This window comes from Dermacentor silvarum, chromosome 2, assembly GCF_013339745.2.
Source record: "Dermacentor silvarum isolate Dsil-2018 chromosome 2, BIME_Dsil_1.4, whole genome shotgun sequence".
Taxonomy (NCBI): Eukaryota; Metazoa; Arthropoda; class Arachnida; order Ixodida; family Ixodidae; genus Dermacentor; species Dermacentor silvarum.
This window is the reverse complement of record NC_051155.1, coordinates 248,149,983-248,173,468: the sequence shown is the minus strand read 5'-3', so window position 1 is coordinate 248,173,468 and position 23,486 is coordinate 248,149,983. Positions and strand designations below refer to the sequence as shown.

The window sequence follows — 23,486 nt, the reverse complement described above, 5'->3', positions numbered from 1 at the left end:
ACAGAGTAATAAGGGCAGTGCAAAAGCCCTGAGGGCTATCAGGCTCGTGGCTGCTAACAGAACACCTGAGCAAACATGGTGAGATATGTCTTCTTGGCCAAGTCACACAGCTGCATGAATACAGTTTGTGTAGCTGCAACAGCAAAAATTTTCAAAGCTTAACTTTCAATACACTGCAGATCACCTTCTGCCAGGGCCGTATGCAGGAATTATTTTCACAAAGAGTTTTGTGGAGACAAGGGTGGCAATTTTGAAAGATTCTTTTCACTTATTTGCACATGTGAATCAAGCACATTGCTCACATATGATAACATAAACATATGCATATATTGACATGAATATATAATATAGACCCTTTTCATGATGGCGATCACGTGGGCACTTCCATGTTTGATCACATCTTGCCGCGTCCACTGCTTGCCTCAGCTGCCTTCGCTGCCTCCATGTTTACAATGGATGTGCATGACGCCGGGGCGGCTCAGCTAACCTCGGTTTTGACGGATATCATAGACGGTGATTGGGTGGACGACACAAAGCTGTGGCCACAGCTTCAGAAGACAAGTAAGCATTTTTGGTGCTTATTACACTTCTTCCAAACAGCACAAGCAGCGTATACGGTGCTTGTACTAAATGGGGGGTTGGAAATGTATTCTAAGCTGTCCAAACTTTCCACTTATGAATTACCTCAGGATCAGTTTTCCTTATTCATTCCTCATTCCTCTTCATTCCTTATTTGACAAAAACTTTGAAGCAGCGGTTTGTCATGTTTCTGACTCAGTGAAATACCTCAGTGCAGCCCCTATCCGATTGTTTATTTTCTGCCTAATCACTCACAGGGGTAATCAGTTGGGATAGATTTGTTCTTGTTGTGCACAAGGGCTCGGAATGTAGATGCTGCATATTTTGTAATAGCTTGTAGCAAAGATGTAGCATCGTTAGTCACTCGCTTACTCTGTGGACCGTCAAGAAGCATTCAGCTTCGAACATTCATGTACAGTTGGTGTAGTCGCCGTCACCTATGCTTCGGCGCAATGGTTCACGTGAGCATCCATTCACTCAATGTTAATATGTTCGCGATATACCTGTCTTCGTAAGTGTGCATGTGAGTTGGGGTGGATGTGTGTAGACAAAGTGCAAAAAGCTTACTATGCCAGGAAGTGACACTACTTCCTTTGTCACTCAGTAAAGCGTGGTACTCACTATTTTCAACATTCCGGGTTTGAAATCCTTTCTCTGGAGGTTAGCGATACAAAGTTACCAGAAGAGTTAACTGTACATCACCAAGGGCTGGATGCGTCCGTGGACTTGGTCACACAAATTCATTCCATTCCTTAATATGCCAGTAACTATTTTTGCAGCCTACTACAACACACATCTTACCTCTATCGTTACACATTTTGCAGTACATATGGAGCACAGTGCATTAGCAAACCCCCAGTTGCATTTCCGACATCTGACCGCAAAGTAGCAGGGCAGAAGCGGTAATGGTTTCGTTTTCGTGGGCTTTCACTGACACAAAAGCGGTGCACCAATGAAAGCACTATCTCGTTCCGTCTAGAGCAAACTGCTCAGCAAAGAGGGTCTATAACATATAGTATATAAGTTGTGCTGAGAGTACATCGCTGCACCGATAATTTAGGGGGATGTCACAACCTCCTAGAGGTTCTAGAGGTTGTGACATCCCCACAAATCTCAAGAAACTAGCCTACAGCTAGTTTCTTAAGACACAAATTGGATGCACAAAATAAGAAACAGCCACTTCCAGAGAGAAAGGCCTCACCTCCTGTCTCCTTGTCCTCCACCAGAATGTCGATGTCCAAAAGTCTCCAAGGAATGTGAGGCCCATCTCCCATCAGCGTGAGTGACACCTGGTCATTATGCATCAATCAAGCACAGCAGTAGCAGCGAATGACAAGCCCAACACTATACACAAATCACATACTCATTAACACATCTCTTCTGGTTCCTAAATAGGTACAACATGCCTTGGCATACTCCAGCACCGGTTTACAGTTGACACAAGCCAAGTGTGTAGTGTTGAAATACATACCATATTTTCCGGACTATAAGTTGCGGTTCTTTCCCAAAATTTTCGTTGGTGCGTCGTATACAATGGTGCGACTTTTACGTGCATAAAACCATGCATGCTGGCATGGCAAGAGTGTTTTCCTTCTTTTCTCAAACATGCCACGCTGCAGAAACAATGCAGGTAACGTATCTACAATGTCTCTAAACGTTTCAGAGGCCAACAACGATGACCAAGCGACGCTGCCAGTTGGAGTAGCTGAACTTTTTGAAACAACTTTTTGACTGCATCAGAGGACTAGCCCTTTGATAGCTTCAAGCGAAGTGCAAAAAATGTTGGTTTTCAGCGCCACAGAGGAGTGCTGGTTGAATTTTTTTTCTGCTAGAGTTTGCGGCTCGTAAAAATTTTCCTTGTGGAAATTTAGTGTCCTAAAACCGTTAAGTACAGCATTTTGCAATGAGTGTACCAGCATGCATAACCGTATTTCATTATCGACTGAGTGAAGATAGGCACATCTTATACACCGGTTTGACTTATATACTAATTTATTCATTGAAACTCACAAAAAGTGGCACGTGCAACTTATACAAAGGAGCAATTTATAGTCAGGGAAATATGGTAGCTTGCATTGCAAGAAACATGCAGGCACTCCCATGGTAACACAGACTAAAGTATTTCAAATACATATTGATAACAGACCTGCCAACCTTAGAACATGAAAAACACTAAAGGCCGAAAACACTAAACACTGCAGGTTAGTTGAAAAGTACTAAATATTGTCTGAATATTGTCTGGGTGCTGTGAACAGGCACTCGGCTCAATAATTGCAGCAAAAACTGTACTCACCGCAGACAAGCAGAAATGTTTATGAAGTTTGTAATGAAACATTCACGTAACGGCTGTATTTGTCATTTTTTAAACAGCTTTTTCCCTAATTTATACACAAATGAAAAATCAGAACACTTGTAACAATCCGACAATCATAAACGAACGCTAAAGTCTGGCATTTTATGATAAAATCTTAAAGGTTGGCAGGTATGTGATAAGCTTAAAAAACGTGCACCTCTCACTAATCACCATAAGTACGTGACGGCAACTTTTGCCATGCAATGATGAGTAGCACACACAGAGATAAGTTTCTCATATAGGTTATCTGCAGTTCTCACTTCATTTCCTCTCTCCAAAATAAAATGCTTTATTCAGTCACTTATACTCAACAAGCAAGAAAAACAAAGCAGTGCTCTAAATTTTATGGATATTTTAGCCAGAAAGTAGACACACCAATAAAAACAGTGCGGTACCAAAACAACGACAAAGCATGCTAGAGCACTGCCTATTACTTAACATGTGACTTTGCGTCTTTACTAGACAACCCTGTTGAATTAATTTGCTACTTCTGCTGACTTCTATAGTACTAAGAGAACAGTAGCCCCATGTTTGCACTGACTTAATTTTCCAGAAGTTTCACTTTACTGCTTTCCACAGCTGCCTAGGATGACATAGAGCAATGTGTGCAAGTAGCGAAAAAAGAAAGCTCAATTTCAAGCATCCTCTGGCCACTGTACCAATGGGACTAGGTGTTATATGCTCAAGATCTGGTGCAAGGTAACAAACCCCACGTCACCTAAACTGACCTGAAACCCCTAACGCATTCCTCATAACATATGCATAGCTTTGGGAAGCAAAAGTCAGGCAATTGATTGCTATAAAATATGTCTCAGATATGTTAACCAAGCTGTTAAACAAACTGGTGCAAATTACCATTATAAGACCTCCGGTTTTCAGTCGTCAGACCTCTTCCACCACCAGGATAATTTTTGTGCACTTTTTGTGTAATTTTTTACAGATTTTTGTGTAATTACCTGGCTAATTACAGAACATAGTTAAGTTACCTTTCCAATTTTTTTTTAATTAAGGGTGTAACTTTCAATGGGAAAGCTGTGATTGCTTCATAAAGTATCCCATTCAGTCGTTTTCAGCATCGTATGACCACTGCAATTATCTTTTACACACTTTACTCTGATTTCAAAAAATACGAAAAGTGCTGCGTGATTACACACCCTTGTGCCATGACACCAGTGGCCCCAACGATTTGAAGAAACTAACTCTGCTCACTGTCTTACTCGGAAACTGCCTGCGACTGCCACACGGAACATGCAGCTCACACTAACACCAACAGCTTGCCATCTCCAGCCGGCACTGATTCAGGCAATCAGTGGAGTTCGTTCATTTTAATCACTTCTTGGGCCACTTGTTATGCAACGCGCCAGCTCGTAATCCCGCAACACTTTTCGTAATTTGTGCGCTACGAGTAAGGCACGGAAAAATATTTACATAAGACTTAACATGCTGAAAACGACTGAACAGGATGTTTTAGATCACTATAACAGCTTTCCTATTAGAAGACACACTCTTAATTTAAAATGAAAAAAATTTATTAATTAATCTTCTCCTGGCAGCAGGAGGGGACTGATGACCGAAACACATTAGGTCTCATAATCATATATTGTACGAGTTTTTTTAGCAGCTAGGCTAACATAAGCAGGGACACCCTCTATAAGTGCAATGAATGCATGTTAGTGTCAAAAACTGGCATCAGCCACAATTACAAAGTCAAAAGGAGTAGTGTCTGCCTGCGCATCACTGTGACTAGCAGCTAGCACGAAGTTCTGGCAGCGCATTCAGATTTTCAAAAACTAAGAAAATGGCCATGAATGTGGCATAGATGCACTGCACTATGGAAAATAACAGAACAATAACTCACTTCAAACTCATGTTCCACATGAAATGTTACCCTTCCGTTTTCTGCAACAACCAAGACCACAGAACAAAGTTATCTCACTGCAGACAGAAAATGAGCTTAGCATCAGCCTCAACAAGCACATTTCACAGAAACCGAATTGCACACACATAAACAAATAATATAAGGCAGGGTACAGCACTGGTGAAAATAAATGCAGATGATGCTGATGATATAAACTTTAATTTTCGAGACGATGTTCCCGAGCGTTTGAGCTGTGGATCACTCTAGGTGGGAGGGAATCCATTCCAGGAATCCTCTGGCCGCGATAGCATCCCGGGCTCTGGCGACAAGACGTTGTTGTTCGTCCAGGGCCGGGGTGGAGATCTTGGCCTCCCACGTCTCGGCGAGGAGGTTCACAGAAAGAATATTTTCACCAGAGCTGCAAAGATGCTAGCAGCGAAAGGCAGTAGACTGCCCCAGTACATCCTCCTTCTGGTACTCATTTAGCATCTCCATGTCAATGGCAAAATATTCTATAGTAGCACTACTTTTCCTCTTTCATGTATATCTGCGGCTGTAACACGAGGCATTACATTCTCTTAGTGTATGGACTTGCTGATGCCCTGTCAGTTAAGTGCTAGGTTCTCAATCTGAAAGGTCCAGGTTTGTGACCTGCTAAGCTGGCTAAGTTTTTAATCATTTAGTTATGTTTTTTTTTGTTTATTTATAGCAACACTTACTATTGCCATGGCAACATGATGGAATTGTGATTATGTTGTACATCTATTTATATTTCACATTGTCATAAGTCTACACTGTGATTAAACCTTACGAAAGCACCCCTGCAGATCTTTCAACAATAAAGTGATCGCAGATCAGGTTTGGTATGAAGACTAATCATTCTTCAACAGATGTCTGCCTAGCATGTCACAGTGGCCACTTTTTCCTGATAAAGTAAAAAAAAAATGTTTGACCATTCTTCACTGAAATACTTAAAATGGTGTTCCCTCTAAGCTCCCACTCATAAAAAACTGAGAGCGAAGGAATTCTTTCAAGTACAGTAATCCCTCATTATAACGAAGTCAGAGGGATGGCGAAAAGATTCTTTATCAGCAGTAATTCGATATAAGCGACCACTCGAGAAAAGCTAAAGCAGTCGAGATTTAATTGCACACAACTGCGAGAAAGTCAGAGGGCCGGCTGGAAGAGGGCAGCTTTGAAGGAGCAGCGACGTCGAAACTGGCAGCGAGGAGGCGAGGAGTTGACATGAAGGCAAGTGCAAGGAGTGACTGGCGTCCAAACAGCTTGCAGACTGGAGAGCGAATGAGGAGGGGAAAGCAGTGGCCACATTTATAGGGGTGGAGCGGAGGTCACGGAAGACCACGAGAGTATTGCGCTAGAAACTGCCGAAAATGACATGGCTCGAGCCTGAGGTTGTGTTTGTTGTGCTCAAAAAACGATTACCCGCTCATTGTGGGTATGCAGCGCAATCGCGAAAACTGAATGGTTTTGCAGTAGGGGGCTTTGCATGATAATTGGGCAATTTTTTCTCGAGGTGTGCAGCCATTAAGTTTGCAAAACGAGAGTTTTTTGGCACACCGTTGTCGACGGCACTGTGTCAATTCTATGGTTCGACTGTCAGTGTTTGCGAACCGTCACATCCGCGCCATTGACAAATGTCTCAGAACAAAATTCACTAACCCTACCATGGATTTAGACCGTTTGTCTAAAGTCGGATGGTGCGAATCAAGCATGACCGGCACAAAAAATCTCCGGGGAAACACCAGCTTGCGCTGACCCGCCAAGCTGACTGCCTGACTCGCCGCTGGCGAAGCTCGGATTTTTCGTGTTTTCGACAAGTTATTGGTCGATTTGCACCGTCAAAAGTGCAACAAAGCTAGGGGCAGTGTTTTATTGCGATGCAGGCCAATTATGGTATGGAGAGCGGCGAGCAAATTTCTAGACCGGCTTCCCCAAAGTCGTCATCTCAATTTGTTAACGTACCTCCTCACGTCGAACATGGCACTTATAATCGAAGGGACACTTCTTTTGTGCTTTTTGGCACGTTTCAACACCAGAAGTGCTGTTTAGAGCAGTAAAACTTTGCTCATAGAGTGCACCCCATGGAATGCTACGGCGCAAGTCTGCCCACGGTCTTCTGGCCCCTTTATCGGTATCCATGAGACCGTGGTTTTCCGGCATCACAAAGCGTCAGGAAAACTTTATTTGCGAGTGGATTCTATCACGGGGACACCAGCGATGCGATTGCGACCGAGATTATGGTTCGGGCGCGCTGCACCATAGAATTTGACAGCTTTCCTTCACTTCGCAGTAAACAGCTGGGAGCACTCGGCACTCGCGTGGTACCCGTTAACGAGACGGTGATCGGTCGTGGGTTTGGTACTTTTGTGGCCTATTCTGTGCCTGCACGAGACTAATTCGTCAGCGATATTAATTTGACACTGCATACGCAAAAAGGTTGCCACTGCCAAGCGGCGGCGATGCCTCCGCTCACCACTTCGCTTTAAGCGTGTCAAGCTCTTCGTGCACTTCGAGTAATGCGACTTAAAATGCATGCGTCTGGGTCGGGACCGTAAGAAATTTAGAATAATGCGATATTTTGAGTAAAGCAATTTCGTCATAACGAGGGATTACTGTACTTTTTAAAAAGCCCGTATATATATTTTCTTGCTCTAGAAACGCTAGCTTTGCCTGCTAAAACATAACATTCCCACATAAAAAATTATGTGGGATCATTAAAAAGGCAAACTGGGAGAAGTTTCAACATCGTTGTCAGCAAATGTCTTCAGGCAGAGTAGTGAACAATGATTGTACTTTTCTACGCTTTAATTCTTTGCACTTTGAAGGCATTTATAAACCATTTATACTGGTCGCAAAACAGTGGCTAATGTGGCCTATGGTAGCATAAAAATTTTCTTCACCACCAAAGCAAATACAAAATCAAGTCCCCTGTGCCATTCCCTATATATATATATATAGTATATAGGTATAGTGAGGCTTTAATGATCAAGCATTCAAAGAGCATCAAGCATGCCACGTACTTACATGCAGCACTGGAGAGAAAAAAAGTGTACGGCATACGTTTTTTAAGAGCACATGACATTAAAATATAATTGCACAGAATACATTACAAAAGGGCAACTCAATGTGTACCATATACTGATTTACAGCCTAAAGCAACTAAAACAAAGAGAGGTTACGACATGTCAATTTCTCATCATGCTGCAAGTTAGCATTGCAATGTCTCTGAGAACTTGCCAATTCTGTGCGATCTCATTTGGGAAGGCAGGTCGGACGAGACAAGACGATACTGGATGATCTGATCCAGTCGTTGCAGAGTGCTTTTCCGCTCTACAGGGGTTATAGGGTCAGGAGGCACAATCTTGTCCTGTGAACATACAATGCAATAAAGCATGATTTACAATGCACAAGCTTTTAGAAAACTGCACATATAACACAGTGATTACACTGTTTCACATGGGGAAGGACACTGTAGAGAAAGCACTGTATTTTTTCACATATTAGTGCAGTGCAGAAGTGCATGCTTGCACAGGCAGAAAGAGCAACACAAAAGGCACTGGAGGCATTGAGATACGCTGAGACAGAGTAACATGACAACTCAATGGTGCAACCAAAGAGGAACTTAGCATATCCTGAGATGACACATTAATGTCAGGAGGAAATAGTGTAGCACAAATCAAATTGCAGGTTGATGTGTAATCACAATGGCACAGCTGCAGCTCAAGACAGTTGAGCAGCTAGCAAATTTCAGAAAATGGAGTGAAGACCATACACAAACAATCTCTGAAGTCTTTTTTATTGCTATTAGGTACCTTATCCCGAACATACCACAGCAGCCCTTGCAGAATAATAAACCATAACTAGCAAACCTAAAAAGTATCAATGCAAGTACAGCTCACAGGGTTCATTACTCATAGCCATTTTTTTCCAGTCAACATCGGGGAAACCATTTAACCGCAAGTCCCACAGGGTTGTCACAGTGATATTACATGGCACTTACCCGAATGCATGTGGGCAGCCTGGAGTATGTGCCCAAGGTTAGAACCTCGACAGCACATGGTATGTGAAAGCTAGGCAACCTGCATAGAAAGCAAACAAAGATTAATAAGTGACAGATAGTTGTATGTATAGCGAAATGACTGTCAAAAACAGCAGCCTATGATTAAGAGGACAGCATATTTCCATAGCACAAAGGCTGCTGTTGAGCCTTGATCAGCTGTCCAAAAAGAAATGTTGTAACAACCAGGCTATTTCCTTGATCTACCATGCAAACAGTATCGATCCTCAAATTTCACAACAACTGCACAATCATGCCCCATAAACGACCTAGACAGCTGTTTTAAAGGGAATAATGACCATTAACTAGAGCAGACAGCATGAAAGTATCACCAACAACATGAAATTGCTGCCTGAGATCTGAGCACTTGATGTGATGATTGGCTCAGCCAACATACATGTGACAAAGAGTGATGTTGGCAACACACACTTCAACAACCAATAAGCAATCCAGGAGTACGTGGAACACCCACCTTGCTTGTACGAGCGTCTCTCTAGCCATCATGGCCAGAATGTCGGCCATCTCCACAAACAGCATGTTCTGCTTGTCCAAAAATCCTACGATGTTCTTCAGAGGCAAGAATAGAAAATAAGGTGTCACAAAATCAGAGTGTACAGGTTAGTGTGACTCAAGTTCACTCATAATAAATTGCACATCGCTGCTTACAGTGGTCGTAAGTCAAAGTAGTGGATACTCACTGCACTGTTTAGTTAACAGGCACAAAGTACACATGTAGAAACCTTTCTGCTTTTAATGCTGAGGACTTCAGTAAGCTTTACTGTAGTCATCTAAAACTGAAGGTAAAATTTAGCCATAGCAATGCTGAACAATAATATACAGGGCTGTGTAGGAGAAATTCAAAGTTTGGAGTAGGAACACTCAATAAAGTTAAGTGAACATGCGAATAGCACATATTAGTATGTTTACAAGTACATGTAAAATTATTCAGTACAGTAACTTCTTTTAAGTTAAAACATACAAAAAAGCAAGTGGCCACAACCTTGTACTATATAAAAAAAAAAAAACAGCTATGATACATTGAAAATATTCTCTCACAATATCACAAATATTCTGAGCTTTTGAGTGTATCAAATTTCCTGCAGTGTAATTTTTCAAGTAGCAATGGGTGTCAGGACTTTTACAGCCTTGGCATTTATTATTGGTGAAAGCACAGTGAAGGAAAGCCGACGCAACTTCAGAAATCAGCGGTGCAAAGCAGAGGCAGTTTCTTAGCTGTTAGAGACATTGAAGACCATATCTGTCCATCTGGTGTTTGCATATGGCTCACAAATGTCAAATACAAAAATTGTAAAAACAAGAAACTTTTGTGTCTTAAATAAATGTACAGATGAGAAATTATAATATTGTCTAGCGTAATGCTGAATTGAGACTGTTATACCTAAGCTTAGTAAAGCATTGCTGAACGAGGCTCATGGTTTACAAAGCTTCACAGCAGTGGCCACATTAGCACAGTGAGATCTCTAGGCTTTTTATGAAATAATACAACAGGCATCTAGTGCCAAGACAGTGCCCTTATATCCCCACCGTACATCCCTTCACTTGGAAAGTAAGGCAATTGGTATTGCAAAGATAACTGTAAGTTGTGTTGAATGAATACCTCACTGGTAACTTCCAATACAGACTGTTATTTCGCTAAGTGAGAAATGGGTTTTGTTGGACACATGCACATAGCGCCAGAATCCAGATTTCTCTCACTTAAGCATCCCGTTATAATTTAAGAGCTTCCAAGTTTCAAGAACTACTGACTTGACATTTCCGACCTTTATTTTTTTTTTTTTTCACTGAACTCTGCAATGCTCCCAAGAAAGTTTGTTAGGCAGCAACAATAACATCATCTTTATGTAGCAATTTTGTGCACCTTCAGTAACGCTCGTGACGTCAATGTGCAGCACATGATCATTGGTTAAAAATGTAAGGTGCGATTTACATTCACACGATATTGCGAGTACTGCGAGAAAATGACTATAGCATTACTTTTTACATCTATTTTAATTACCGCCTAATTATTACACAGCTACGTGCAAGGTGTTTTAACCATGCAAACAACACATCAACATGCCAAGCACATGGCATGCCTACGACCACCTTTCGAAAGCTGTTGTAACCACAGAAGTGACGCCATGGCCTCAGAGATGGGACCGCACATCACCTGATCACAGAGTCCACAATGATAACATCAACAAGCTCAGCAGGCTTGACAACCATGGCATGCCGACTTCCACTACGTAACATCAATTTCCTGCTGCTATTGGGTGCCGCAATTCGAGATCATGGGAAAGTGAAATGTGGCACCCAGATCTGCAAACATTCGTATCGTATTTCTTTCTTTTTCTTTTTTCCCCCATATAGAGGTTTTTGTGACAAATAACATGGGCTTGTGTGCGATATTATAATTCCTTTTGGTTTTGGTTTTTTGGCATGCTACAATGCAGGTCCCCCTTAGGTGAAAGTCCAAATCCTCTAAAACCCAGAAAAAAATAATGGCAAGTATCATAGTGCCCTGAGTAATACACTACAATTCTTGTTTACTCGAACCAGTTTTGGTTCCTGTGTCCGGGATGCATTCCATTCCTGCGATAACTGCAGCTGTGATGTGTAAGCGCAGCCAGAAGAAATACACACAGCACTCTCATTTATATTGTTATGAGCACTGTCATCATGCCTGGCTTTATTACTACACAACATCAAGAAATTTTGCTGTGCCATGACGTCATGATTGTTTTATATTAGTTTCACTTTGAAAGCTATGGCACACGGAGAGTCGCCTTCCTGTATACTGCGACTTAGTGGCACTTGCCACTGTTTGCCCGATCACCCGAGCTCGTCATTATCACTGTTGCAGCCCGAAGCAGCAAAAGTGGTTTTGCACATGTGCTTGTTGGTGTGCTTAACGAGCTTCAAGCAAGGATGCCTGAAGCATCCTACAAAAAGATGTTAGATTTTACAAATATTGTAAACAAAGCAGTTTCAGGTTTTTTTTTTTTAATGGAATTCCGTTTACAGGGAGGTTTTTGGGAAGGTGTTAGATGAGCTGAAATTGAAAAACCTTGCTCGGCTTGGATCTGTGAAGCACATGGCCACTTTTACATGCCAGATGCTGAATTTTGTTATAGTTACAAGCATGCACTTCTATGCGATAGATGTGAATTACGAGCTCGAAAACAGAAAGTCACCACCCCAAATAAGGAAGGTAATCTTCCGTAGCTATTTCTTCCCTGTTTCTGACCAAGCGTGACTGCCTTAAATTTTTATGGGCTGAAATAAGTATTTTCAAAGTGAACGTGCAAAATGTCCTTGCCTCAGCTGTGTTCCATGTGCCCGTAACCGAGCGCGGAATTTCGCAACTGTGGTCTCAAAACTGAAATGAGCATTGCTCTTTCTTACTTTTCTTTAATGTTTCATGCATTCTTCACAAGAAATATTGACAGTGTAGTGCCAAGAAACACTACAACACCTGGAAGAAATATCACAAATGCAATGCACTAAATAAAGCACGAAGCCAGTAATAGAATGACAGTTTTTCGCAATATTGCTTCAAGCTGCTCTTTATCTGTCTTACTGCTGATGCTGAACTGTTCTTTAACCCTGATACTGAAGTTTTTACCTCACAGCTCAAGAATTCTGCATATTCATTCCTACCGCAATAGCGAATGAGATCTGGCAGCAATGGCTGCCATGGAAGCGCTTTCCAGGCTGACAGCAACAGTAGCGCCACATTGTCAGTGGAAACAAAAAGGGGCCGCATTATGGTACGCTACTCAGGGGGAGCTTGCAAACTGAAACAAATCTAAAAAGGGTGGTTATAATAATTTCAATGAAGCCAAATTCAGCACGTCAAGATGAAATTTAGTATCAAATTAAAACACCTTTAAAATTAAAAGTGTTTCCAAATATTCATACTTGCTAAGTGTAATCCTTTTATGTGTGAGAAGCATGTAGTAGAGCTCCTACTACCTCAAACGTATGTGTCAGCATTTCGTTGCGTGGAAAGGAATCTTGTGGAATGCATCAACAGTGCCAGGGACACTTACAGCACATTTTTCCACTTTGGCTGCGCTTGCTGCCCATTTCACAAGTGCAAGCAGCCGGACAAATAGCTGCCGTGTGCTGCTGGCAAACTGCACAATCTCAATCTTTCGTTCCACATCTGTCTTGCGAGGAAGCCTAGAAAATAATGAAAGCAAAACTATGAAATCCGTAACAGTGCATGAGTGAGACTGCAGGAATAAGAGTGACATCAATAAGGCCACAGAAGAGTGGGTGACAGGTCAAAGTGGAACATAAAACGTTTAAGCAGTGAAACCATGAAGAACAGAATGCAGTTCACAAAAGCAGAAAGTAGATACAGCTAGACATTGGAGTAGTATCATCAAAAATAAGCTATTGCAAAAAAGTGTGTATTGATCACATACAGTGAAATGGGAATGTCACAAACACAGAAGAATAATAAGAATGTGCCACATAATATAAAAACAAGTAGTTTTTGTTCACCAGCTTAGCCCAAGCAAATTGTATGTGTGCTCGCACCAAGCCAGTCACCCCGCACTGCAGGTAAGTGTGGCTCTCTGCCAACTTTAACTATTTACTGGACACATCAAGGCATTTGTGTGTTCTAGAGGACAAATAGTCATTACAGAGAAATTCTCATATTACAAGGAATACTAGAAATTCCATAAATATGATTACTTTGAAGATAACCCCCTTAACCCTTTCAGATGCCATGTACACAACTGTGTACCATGCGAACTCACACCTTTACTCCGAGTGTGCTATAGATGCAGCCAATTTCCCCACTTCTTGCCTTCCAAATGTGAAGTTTACTGTGCCATATAGGGTGCACAGATAAAACCAATGCGCGAAATATTCAGCATGGCAGTACACGGTTCGGCGTCGCCAGATGGACTACCTTTCTCATTGTTTTTATTTTTCTGCATTTTCAACACTGTCTACAAGTTTCAAAAAAATTACCTGCTGATATAATGATCAAGAGGGTGCCTCAAGATAAAATTATAACATCCGCATTCACTGGTGTTCTCTTAGTGTGGGAATTTGTGAATAGTCACAAATGTGTACAAAGCATGATGGTGGACTCGTCCGGAATGCTCTACGCGAAGCAGCAAGGAGCAGGGCTTGACTTGGCTAGTTGGTGAACTGCTCCTATATCACTGCAAAGTTCATTCCACGGTTTTCTTCTTCGTTTTGAGAAGAAACTCGACGGTGCAAAAAAAGCAATTTGCAGGCAAGCTCCAGGAGAAAATGCATCGAGAAGCGGTCTCGGTCGTGGACCCAAGTGATGAAAATGAGAATGATGTTGCCGGAGTTGAGTTCATCAGTCCCGCTTGCATTGAAGACACAGATGAAGAGAATGAGCAAGAAGTAGTATTTGCAGGTGTCTGTGATACTGTGGAAAATTGTGAAAGAAACTTTCAATAAAAAACATTGCATTCCCTCTTCCCCCATAACACCACCACCACACCTACCACCAACACTGCACTCAGTGGACAGCCCCAGGGGCGGATCCAGGTTTTTTCTGAGGGGGGGGTCAGCTTCTGTCAATGATGATGATGATGATAGTAGCCTTTCTTATTTACCGAAATTTTCCGTTTTTGCTCACGATAAACCCGCGTTTTATACGGCTAGAGCAACACCTGTAGCCCGCCGTGGTGGCTCAGTCAGCTCAGGCGTTGAGCACGAGATCGCGGGATCGAATCCCGGCCGCGGCGGCCGCATTTCGGTAGAGGTGAAATGCAAAAACGCCCGTGTACTTGAGTTGTAGTGCAGGTTAAAGAATCCCAGGTGGCCAAAATTAATCCGGAGCCTTCCACTACGGCGTGCCCCATAACAGTTGCGCACCCAGGATCTCTGCCAGGGGGGGTTGACAGTTTGCCTTAGTTTGCCAATACCATCTAAACAGCCCTAATTTGAGTTTCTTCATGGTATAATTGTCAAAAAATGCGCTTTTTGCGCAAGTTTGCGAGTGTGCAAATGATTGCGCGTCTTACATCTAACTTGCAGTACTAAAAGGCGCAAGGAAAGAAAAAGGGTTAAACAAAAGGGGGGCTAACTCCGCCTCAGGGGGAGGGGGGGGGGGGTTACGACCCCCGAATCCCCCCGTCGGTGCGCCACTGCCCCATAATCAAAACTCGTTTTGGCACGTAAAACCCCAGAAAGAGGAAGAAGACCTGTAGCGAAGCCAGGTATCGGTTTCTCCGAGCTTATAGGAAAAGGACGTTACCCAATACAGCCATGTGCTTGGCGGCTGTGCCTGATAATACAGGGTGTTCAAAACTAAGCTTTATGGTTTTCTTAAAATTAGGCACACGCGAAGACCACCTGTGCAAATAAGTTATGTGGCTAGGGGGGCACAAATTGAGATGATAATTATCGCTGTGAGCAGCCCAATTAACTAAAATTGAACAACTACTTTTTGTTGACTGCAGTAAGTGGGTATGTTTGTACTGAAAACTTAGAGACAGTCGTGTTTCTACACAGTATCAGTCGGAAGAATTATTCTAGCGTCTCCGTGCTCCGAGATATCAAACTCCAAATTTCAATTGTCGTACTGCGCAGAATAATCGAGTCGACGCGAGAGCGTTTATGCTTTGCGTTGCTGTGGAAGGGAGGCATTTTGAACATTTTTAGGGCATTGACATCTTGATGGGTGAAGTGTTGTCATGAGATTTGTACTTCACAACACCAAACTTAAAGCGGCAGTATGAAATATTCGTTAGCATAGTTAAAAGGTTTCTGCTGTTGATGGTGCCGTTGTTACTCTTGATTTCAATAAAACTTACAATACTTGGAAATCAGCAGTCACTTTATTTGCGTAGCCCAGGCAAGGACCATGCCCGGTCGTCTAGTCACCATTACGCACGCGTACTGCCCTCCGGCTTCTCCGCTCGCGCCATTATCTCGGCATGGCAGCGGCCGCCATCTTTACAGGCTGCGCGGTCGCGTGTTACGACAGCGGTTACGGGTTCTTCGATTTTTTTTTTCATTTCACCAGCCGTGAGGGGAAGGGGGACAGTTATTATCTTTGCCAATGCCTCCGCCCCGTTGTCAGACTAAATGCCGCACGCAACAGCGGTGTCACATCAGGGAGGAGCTTTGCGCCGATCCTCACTCTCTTGCAAGTTGCATGTGTAATCATGCGAACGACAATTAAAATTTGGAGTTGGATATCTCGGAGCACAGACATGCTAGAAGAATTCTTCCAAGTGAAGCTGTGTAGAAACACGACTGCCTTTAACTTTTGAATACAAACATACACGCTTACTGCAGTCAATAAAAAGTTGATTATTCAATTTTAGTTAATTCGGCTGCTAACAGCGATAATTATCATCTCACTTTGTGTCCCCCTGGCCACATAACTTATTTGCGCAGATGGTCTTCACGTGCCTGCCAGTGTCTAATTTTAAGAAAACCATAAAACTTAATTTTGAACACCCGGTATATCTAAGCCTCTATTGTTTCTTAAATAAAATTTGGGATGATCTTTTGCAGGTTCGTTACAAATGCGTAAGCACGTGTCCGTCTTTGGAGTTCTGTTGGGACACCTTGATTTCCTTAAGAAGTCTTTGTGTTCGGCTGATACACCTTCGATTGATTTGGAGGACTAACTCCCCTATTCTCAAACAGCCCTCGACTCGAAGCTCTTCCTCCACTCCACCTTGTTGAGCACAGCGCCCCCTCTCGACTGATAAAGACGCGACAATTCTAAAGAATTCCCGTGAATGATCATGAAGCTCAGTGACCACTGAGCTTCATGATCAAACAATGGTAGTTTCTCGTTTGCCACTGACCTATCTAGTTTCCCCAATGCCTACTTAAGTAGGTCATTCTGAAAAATATTTTTTTTTTTCTTAGCAAATGGCAAAGGGCATCTGAAAGGGTTCAACTAAATTCCTCCCAAGGGTCCTTTGAGAATGTGTGTGGGACCTAGAGATCATACAACATAGTATCAAGAATTGAGACAATATTATTAAATAACCATAATTTTCCCTATAATTATAGAACAAGTGTAACATGCAATTAAATTGTAGCACTGATGTGTGCCCATCCTGCAACTTGCAATGTAAAGCTATTTTGGCTACCAACCACTTTAACTACTAATTTAACTACTTTTAACTACCAGTCATCTAGCACTATTCTATAAACTTAGTTATCACTCATCACTTCATGACGACTTCTTTCAAAACTCATCAATAATCTTTATTTAATGCGATCACATATGTGAATGTGTTGCTTGTGCCATTTTGCCTCGTCTTTCATTTCCCAAACAACATATTGGAATAACCTGCCATCAGAATCAAATGTACCCACTGAAACTGATCCCTGTGATCCTCTTTTACTCTTGTAAACCATAATGCATTGTTTTTTCTTTCTATATGATCAGTTGCAGGACAGTTATCATTTGTATTGTTTGTAAAAGCTACAGCTCTTTTTGATAATGACTATTGTTTTTCTTCATTGACATGTAAAAAACTGCCCATGTTCAATAGTGTTATGTATATTACCACCACTTTTCTTTTTACTCATTCTATCTAAAGGTCCATGCTTTGCCATGTTGTTTTAATTGTTGTTGCCAAGTGTTCTTCCATTTACTCTACCCAATGTAATACACTTGCAAGAAGGTCTTTGGGGTACTCTGAAATAAACTAATAACAAAATACTCACAGCTCGGCAAGCACAGTCAGTTCATGATAAGTTCTTTGCAAGATGAAGTCAATGAGCCTCCCCAGGGGTATGCTCCCCGCCCCCCCTGGGGATATGTTGGCAACCTGCATAGACATCTTGGCACCAAACTTTGCTCAGTCCATCATCTGCAAAATGCCACAAAAAACACAAAAGCCATGCTCAGAAAGCTTGAGCTGCACGAGCAAGAGATTATGAAACCAAAGCAAGCAAATTCACTGGTACAGGTACTACTCTGCATTGGCCTAATTGACATCAGCCCCCCAATATGTTTACCTCTTACAAATACCACAATCTTATATTTTCTTGCCTTTTATAACGAAGTTGTTAAGGGTAGTTCCACATGGTTTTCATGTGGCAACAGTAATGGGTGACAGTGGCAAAGACCAGCGGCAGCACGTGTATCAAATGTCAATCAGTATCAGTTAGTATCAAATGTCAATCAAACAACAGCAAGCAACACATATCCTGTGTCGAAGCCTCAAATTTGCGATGCAACATAATTATTAGGAGTTATAAAATAATAGTTATCTCACGTATACCTGACTAAAAAAGACATCTTCTTTGCGTGGTTTATCTTAGCCAGTAATGTGTAATTTTTGTTTCTCACATCGCGTTTCAACAGCTCCAGATTGAATTTCAGCTACAAGGTGCCCAAATTGACAAATACTTCGTGTCTATCATGTCTGGGCCTCTTAGCTAAGATCAATGTTAGTATGTTTTAAAGGGACCCAGAAATGATTTGGACTGATTTTTTACAAACGTACTAAGTCGTTAGAGTAGGTTCTTCTGATCATTAATTGACACATCTAAGCGCTCCATGTAAAGCGTGTAATTTATTATAAGGTTTTAAAAAGCTACATCGCTACCAATTGCAGCACACCAATCGGCTGAGTTTTGTGAGGAAGTGACGCGATTTGACCATAACACGTCACTGGGCCAGCTCCGATTGGCTGCCCCCAGGGGGCGTCATCGATCATTTTTCCAACATTATGATGAACAAATGTAGTTCGTAATAGTTTAGATGCTAGTTAATTTGTTTCTATAAAAAGAAAGTAACAGAAAAAGAATGCACAAGGACATGTATCACTACACTAAACGCACTTCCGGCCCACAGCAAGTGTCGTCTACTTGTGTTAAAACGCGCTCCGTGTTGACGAGAGCTGCACGGTCAGTGTTGGTCTTGTTCTTTCTTTTCGTGAGCACCATGGTTCGCGCTTGTTGCGTTGTGGGCTGCAAACGTAGCGATCGGCGACATGTCAAGCTGCAACATCGTGCCCCGCTGCAAGGCAGCAGACGAGCAGAGTGGCTGCAGCGCATCAGACTGTCGGTATCCAGTGACGGCCGCGTTTGCGGCCAACGCGACCATCACTTCACGTCGAAGGATTGCCACAATAGAGTTTAGCGTATCCGGTATTCAGGTAAATGCAAGCGCAAGTGTACTGGCCGTTTTACCACGTTTTACGTGATAAACGGAGGTGCAAACGTGAACTGCTTCCACAGTGCAGCCACCTGGCAGCACAAAACTCAACCAAACACACAGCTAATATAGCAGTAACCAAGTTTTTTTCCACTTTGCTGCTGGCTCAAATTTTTGGCAGGAGAGTAATCTTGAACACGTTGTCTTTTTACATGCTTATAATAATGTTTTACACTTGGTTACAGGAATAATAGCTCTGTATTTGGCTGGTTAAGCTCTGCGCCACCAGATGGTTGGACCGTGCATGCCGATCAGGCCACTCACATACGTCAACGAAGCTCCTTTATCCCAGCGGTATGGAGGGGCTTTAGTTTACGCCTCTGCCTATCCTTCAGAACACCGAGCTCGCCTGTGGTTACCGGAATACCGGACACGCTCGGCGCTGCGACAGAACGCTCGCAACGCACGCTGCTTGATCGCTCTCGCTGGGGATCGACGGCCAGGCGGCTAGCGGAGAGGTTGGTGCACAGTGGGTTGGGGAGCCTTCGCGCGCTGGTTCCAAGAGAACCGGAAATAGACAACATGTCACAACATGACGCAGAGCCAGCAAAGGCAGAGTTTAGCCCCGATCACTCGGTGAACGAGTTGAGGATGAAATGCATGGCTAGGGAGGAGGCTAAATTGTAATCGTCCTTAGCTCTCTTAATATGAGACGCTTCACTTAAATTGTGACGCGAATGTTTTACTGTAGCTGTACCCTATGAGTCTACAAAATTTGTCTGAACCGTTTCACGGACCCTTTAATGAGCATGTATGTGCCATGCCATTTACTTTTTAACTTACAGAAATAACACATGTCTCTGTACAGAGCTTGGATATAGTGGAGTACATAAAAAAGGTCAGGGATGGCAAAGGAAGTGTACCAGATATAGTGAATTGTTTGCAATGTCTTGCCCATATTTTGGGCAGTGGCAAATGGACAAAATAGAAACAAAGGACTTGCAAAAGATGTGAGAATTCTATCATACAGTTTCACTATCTTCGATGTACGAGTTGCCAAGACTGGCATACATTTGTGACAGCTTTTTTTTCCCCTTTTCCCACCCTCCTTTTCTCAGCCTTTCTGCCCCAATTCCTCTCATAGCTATGTTGGGTAGCATGTAGTCAGCTACATACATGCCAGCAGGATTTCCTGTATTTCACTAAAGAGCTTTCTCTCTACAAAGCCCGCTGACAAGAAAAACTGAATTTAAGGTCTTATTCCACTAGGCAAAGACACAACATGCTTTACTGAGGCACTGACAAAAATATCTTTAGGTAAGCGGTAGAAGTTGAAGGTATCTCTACTTCAATGGTTATTTATACTTTGCCATATGAAACAAGTAAAACCACGATGAGACAAGAAATACAGCTTTCTACTTCCAGTATCTCACATTTGCAAGCCCAGACCTTAAAACACACCATGACTTAACGACCCCAAATTCAGAAGCAAGTGTGAGTGATGCAAACAGAAACAACACAATTACCCAGTTTTTTTGCAAATACAGCTTCTGAAACAAAAGGTGGGAAATAGTTAAATGCATCAATCTATACTAAAGCTCAGAAGCACTTGATCAAACAGCCCAACACAGCACAAATAATAAGTTGCAATGTCTCGGGTATATTTCGGCCTCTTTTTTCAGGGGACTCACTGTCTAAGAAATATTCTACATAAAGGTCATCTAACCTTCTCTGCTTAGAAGCATTATTCTTTATAAATCGCTTACATTAAAATTTTGGCTCACTTTGAAGCAACTGAATAGGTTTTCCTTTGCACTTGTGTCTCTATGATGCTCCACAAACTAACACCAGTAAATGCACACCTCCCAGATTTAATAGTGGTCACTGTTTACAAGCAAGCTAAGCACAAGTCTAAAATTCTGTCTAAGACCAAGTTGTGCTGTTAGCTCATTTTAGAGTATGACTAACTTCAAAGATCCTTTCTGTTTTCTGTTCCTGATGCCCGTCTTTTTTTTTTTTTTAATTCTATTTACCTACGACGTGTAAGTACATATACAGCAAGGTGAGATTAATGAGCGGAGTGCCAATAAAACGCTTAGAAATTAAAACTAAGCGTTAGACAGAAAACTCAACGCTAATGCTCAGTATATTAAACAAATAGCCTAGCATACACACACTGTCAAAATCCACGCTCACCATACCTAGAATTGTAGCAAAGCCAACAAGTTAACTGACGCATAGCGATACGGAGCAGAATTCTGGCCCTATTACTGCGCTCTACAAACTCGATACAGCTGAAATATTAGCGCGGGTTTCCTCAAATGGACTGCACCTTTCTAAAACTCTGAATTGCCAACATGGTTACGTGCACAGCAAGTATAAACTTCACAAATGATTACGAATATCTTGGCTCCGTTTGTGTAAATACTATAATGCGGTTCGACTAGAAGACAGGCATGCATCGTTCGTGCAAAACGAATCTGACGAATGTTGGTATCACCTGCTAAGGTGTACCTAAGCAAAAAAGGTGCTGATCATGCAATCATGCTTACAAACATATACGTATTCTTGTGTAACACGTAAGACGACGAAACTTTGCTGTTTACCCAACGTACCGCGGGTATTGTAATGGTGACAACAGAAACACGACACATGTTTGAAGACAGCAGAGTGAGATCCGCAAGTCCTTCGTATTTAAAGCAATGCAAGAGTTCATTCCAATAAATTAGAAAAAAAAGAGCCTCATTCGCCCTTACTATTTTTACTCAGCGTTCATGTGTGACACATTGAAAAACGGTCGTATCCACAACACGTCGCATACAGCTTCAGAGGAATCGTACCTGTTTCAGAAACGTCGTCAGACTGAACTTGCCAAGTTCTCACAAACAAGCACTTCACAAAGGTAGCGAGGTAGGCAGCTCATAAATAACAAGGAAAGCGTAAACAATTAATAAGAAAACAGACCATTGCTGAAAATAAATAACTAAAAACAGCAGTTAAAGATGCAGGCAACGAACTATCTACACCACTGCGTACTCCATCTTCATACTCGCGTACTGGCGTACTAATTAACGGATCCGGAAGCTGAACCAGGCTGAACCATGTGTGTGTGGTGGTGTGTGCAAGCAGCAAAAACAAGATTTAAACTTACGACTACTGGTAGTAAATTTTTTGCTAATTATGCCCTACGTGATTTGAGTGTAAAAAGCATATAAATGACATTATTTATTTACAGTTATAGAAAATACAGTTTCGGTTTTGACATGCTTGACGGGAACAAACTGATTTGCTTTACAACGGCCAGTACACGCAAGTGCATTGAACTAATTCAAAAGCTTAGTATATAACACCAAAATTTACTGTTTATTTTATATGCTTAGCCACATCCTGTCCGGCGCACAGTTGCTTTGAAACTTGATAGCCACAATCATGAAATCTTCGTAGAAAATAATTTGTACGCGCTCTGTAGTTAACCCGTCTAACTACACTTCAGCGTAGTCAACTCAGCGAGAAAGGAGTAGTGTGCTGCTCAGCTGGCTCAGAGGCGTTAACCATCCAGATCTCTAATGAGGCTGCCACATACGCAGCTACTCATCTTCTGCCTCCGGTTTCGGTTTCGGCGACGCTGCCTTGAAGTAGTAGTCCATGAGAAGGGCACCAGCCATCGCCTTGCCGCGAATGTTATCGTCCCTACTGTCCAAGTGCTTCTCGAAAAAACTTAGCACCTGTTGGTTCGGGAAGTTTTTCATACACATGTCGCTGCGAAGAACCTTGCACAAGGCCGTGAGGATGCCGGCGAGCTGCATACTGTCGGCTTCGTCGGCGAGGAACAGCATGAGCTCGGTGGTAGCTTGCATATCCAGTGCGATCATCATCTCCAGCAGCTCAGACATTTTGAAGCGTACCAAGCCATTAGTGCAGACAAGCTGTTTATAGGCAGCGCATACGATGTCGCTGTAGTACACCCTAAACGATGGTGCCTGCCTAAGGGGAAGGAGGCCCAGCACGAAATCTGCCGCTCGAATGGCCACATCGGTGTCATCGCTACGCAGGTCGTCCAGAGTCTTCTCCAGGAGCGGTGTGTAATCTTCAGCGTTAAGCCAGTTGTTAAACTTAGTGCGCAGCCTGCGAATCATGCATTACGGCGGATGGCGGCGGCGCGCCCACGGCATAATTTTGGTGAACTGTAACTGAAATGGCGGCGGCGCGACCACTACGACGCACCGGAAGCAACGGCCCATGCACGTGCTTGCGCCACGTGCCGACCGTGGACGACGAAGACTCGGAAACGTCCCAACAATTTATGCTTGCAGTATTTTATCATTCTCCTTTCTTATTGTTATATTGAACTACCCGGTTTTTGGCCAATCCCCCAGAGTGGGGGGATTGCGCTCAAAACTAGCGCAACTCGCTGCCTTGCAACACTTCTGTCAATAGTTTCGGTTCTGTTTCGTATAAGCTGAGCCAATGCCTCCTAAAAAGA

At 42.6% G+C, this 23,486-nt stretch overlaps 1 protein-coding gene across 2 annotated transcripts in view; it reads right to left on the bottom strand.

Moving 5' to 3' along the window:
• The window catches only part of LOC119443076 (mediator of RNA polymerase II transcription subunit 14), a 97,265-nt gene extending 75,200 nt beyond the window's left edge, over window positions 1–22,065 (bottom strand). For both annotated transcript variants that reach the window (XM_037708223.2, XM_049662568.1), the window contains exons 1-8: window positions 21,844–22,065; window positions 17,566–17,711; window positions 12,921–13,053; window positions 9,341–9,435; window positions 8,812–8,890; window positions 8,049–8,178; window positions 4,791–4,831; window positions 1,781–1,868 (exon numbers count right to left, since the gene is read on the bottom strand). In XM_037708223.2, coding sequence (XP_037564151.1) covers window positions 1,781–1,868; window positions 4,791–4,831; window positions 8,049–8,178; window positions 8,812–8,890; window positions 9,341–9,435; window positions 12,921–13,053; window positions 17,566–17,681 — 682 coding nt within the window. In that variant the 5' untranslated portion in view covers window positions 17,682–17,711; window positions 21,844–22,065. The remainder of the gene's footprint in view (window positions 1–1,780; window positions 1,869–4,790; window positions 4,832–8,048; window positions 8,179–8,811; window positions 8,891–9,340; window positions 9,436–12,920; window positions 13,054–17,565; window positions 17,712–21,843) is intronic.
• Between the last annotated feature and the right edge of the window lie 1,421 nt (window positions 22,066–23,486).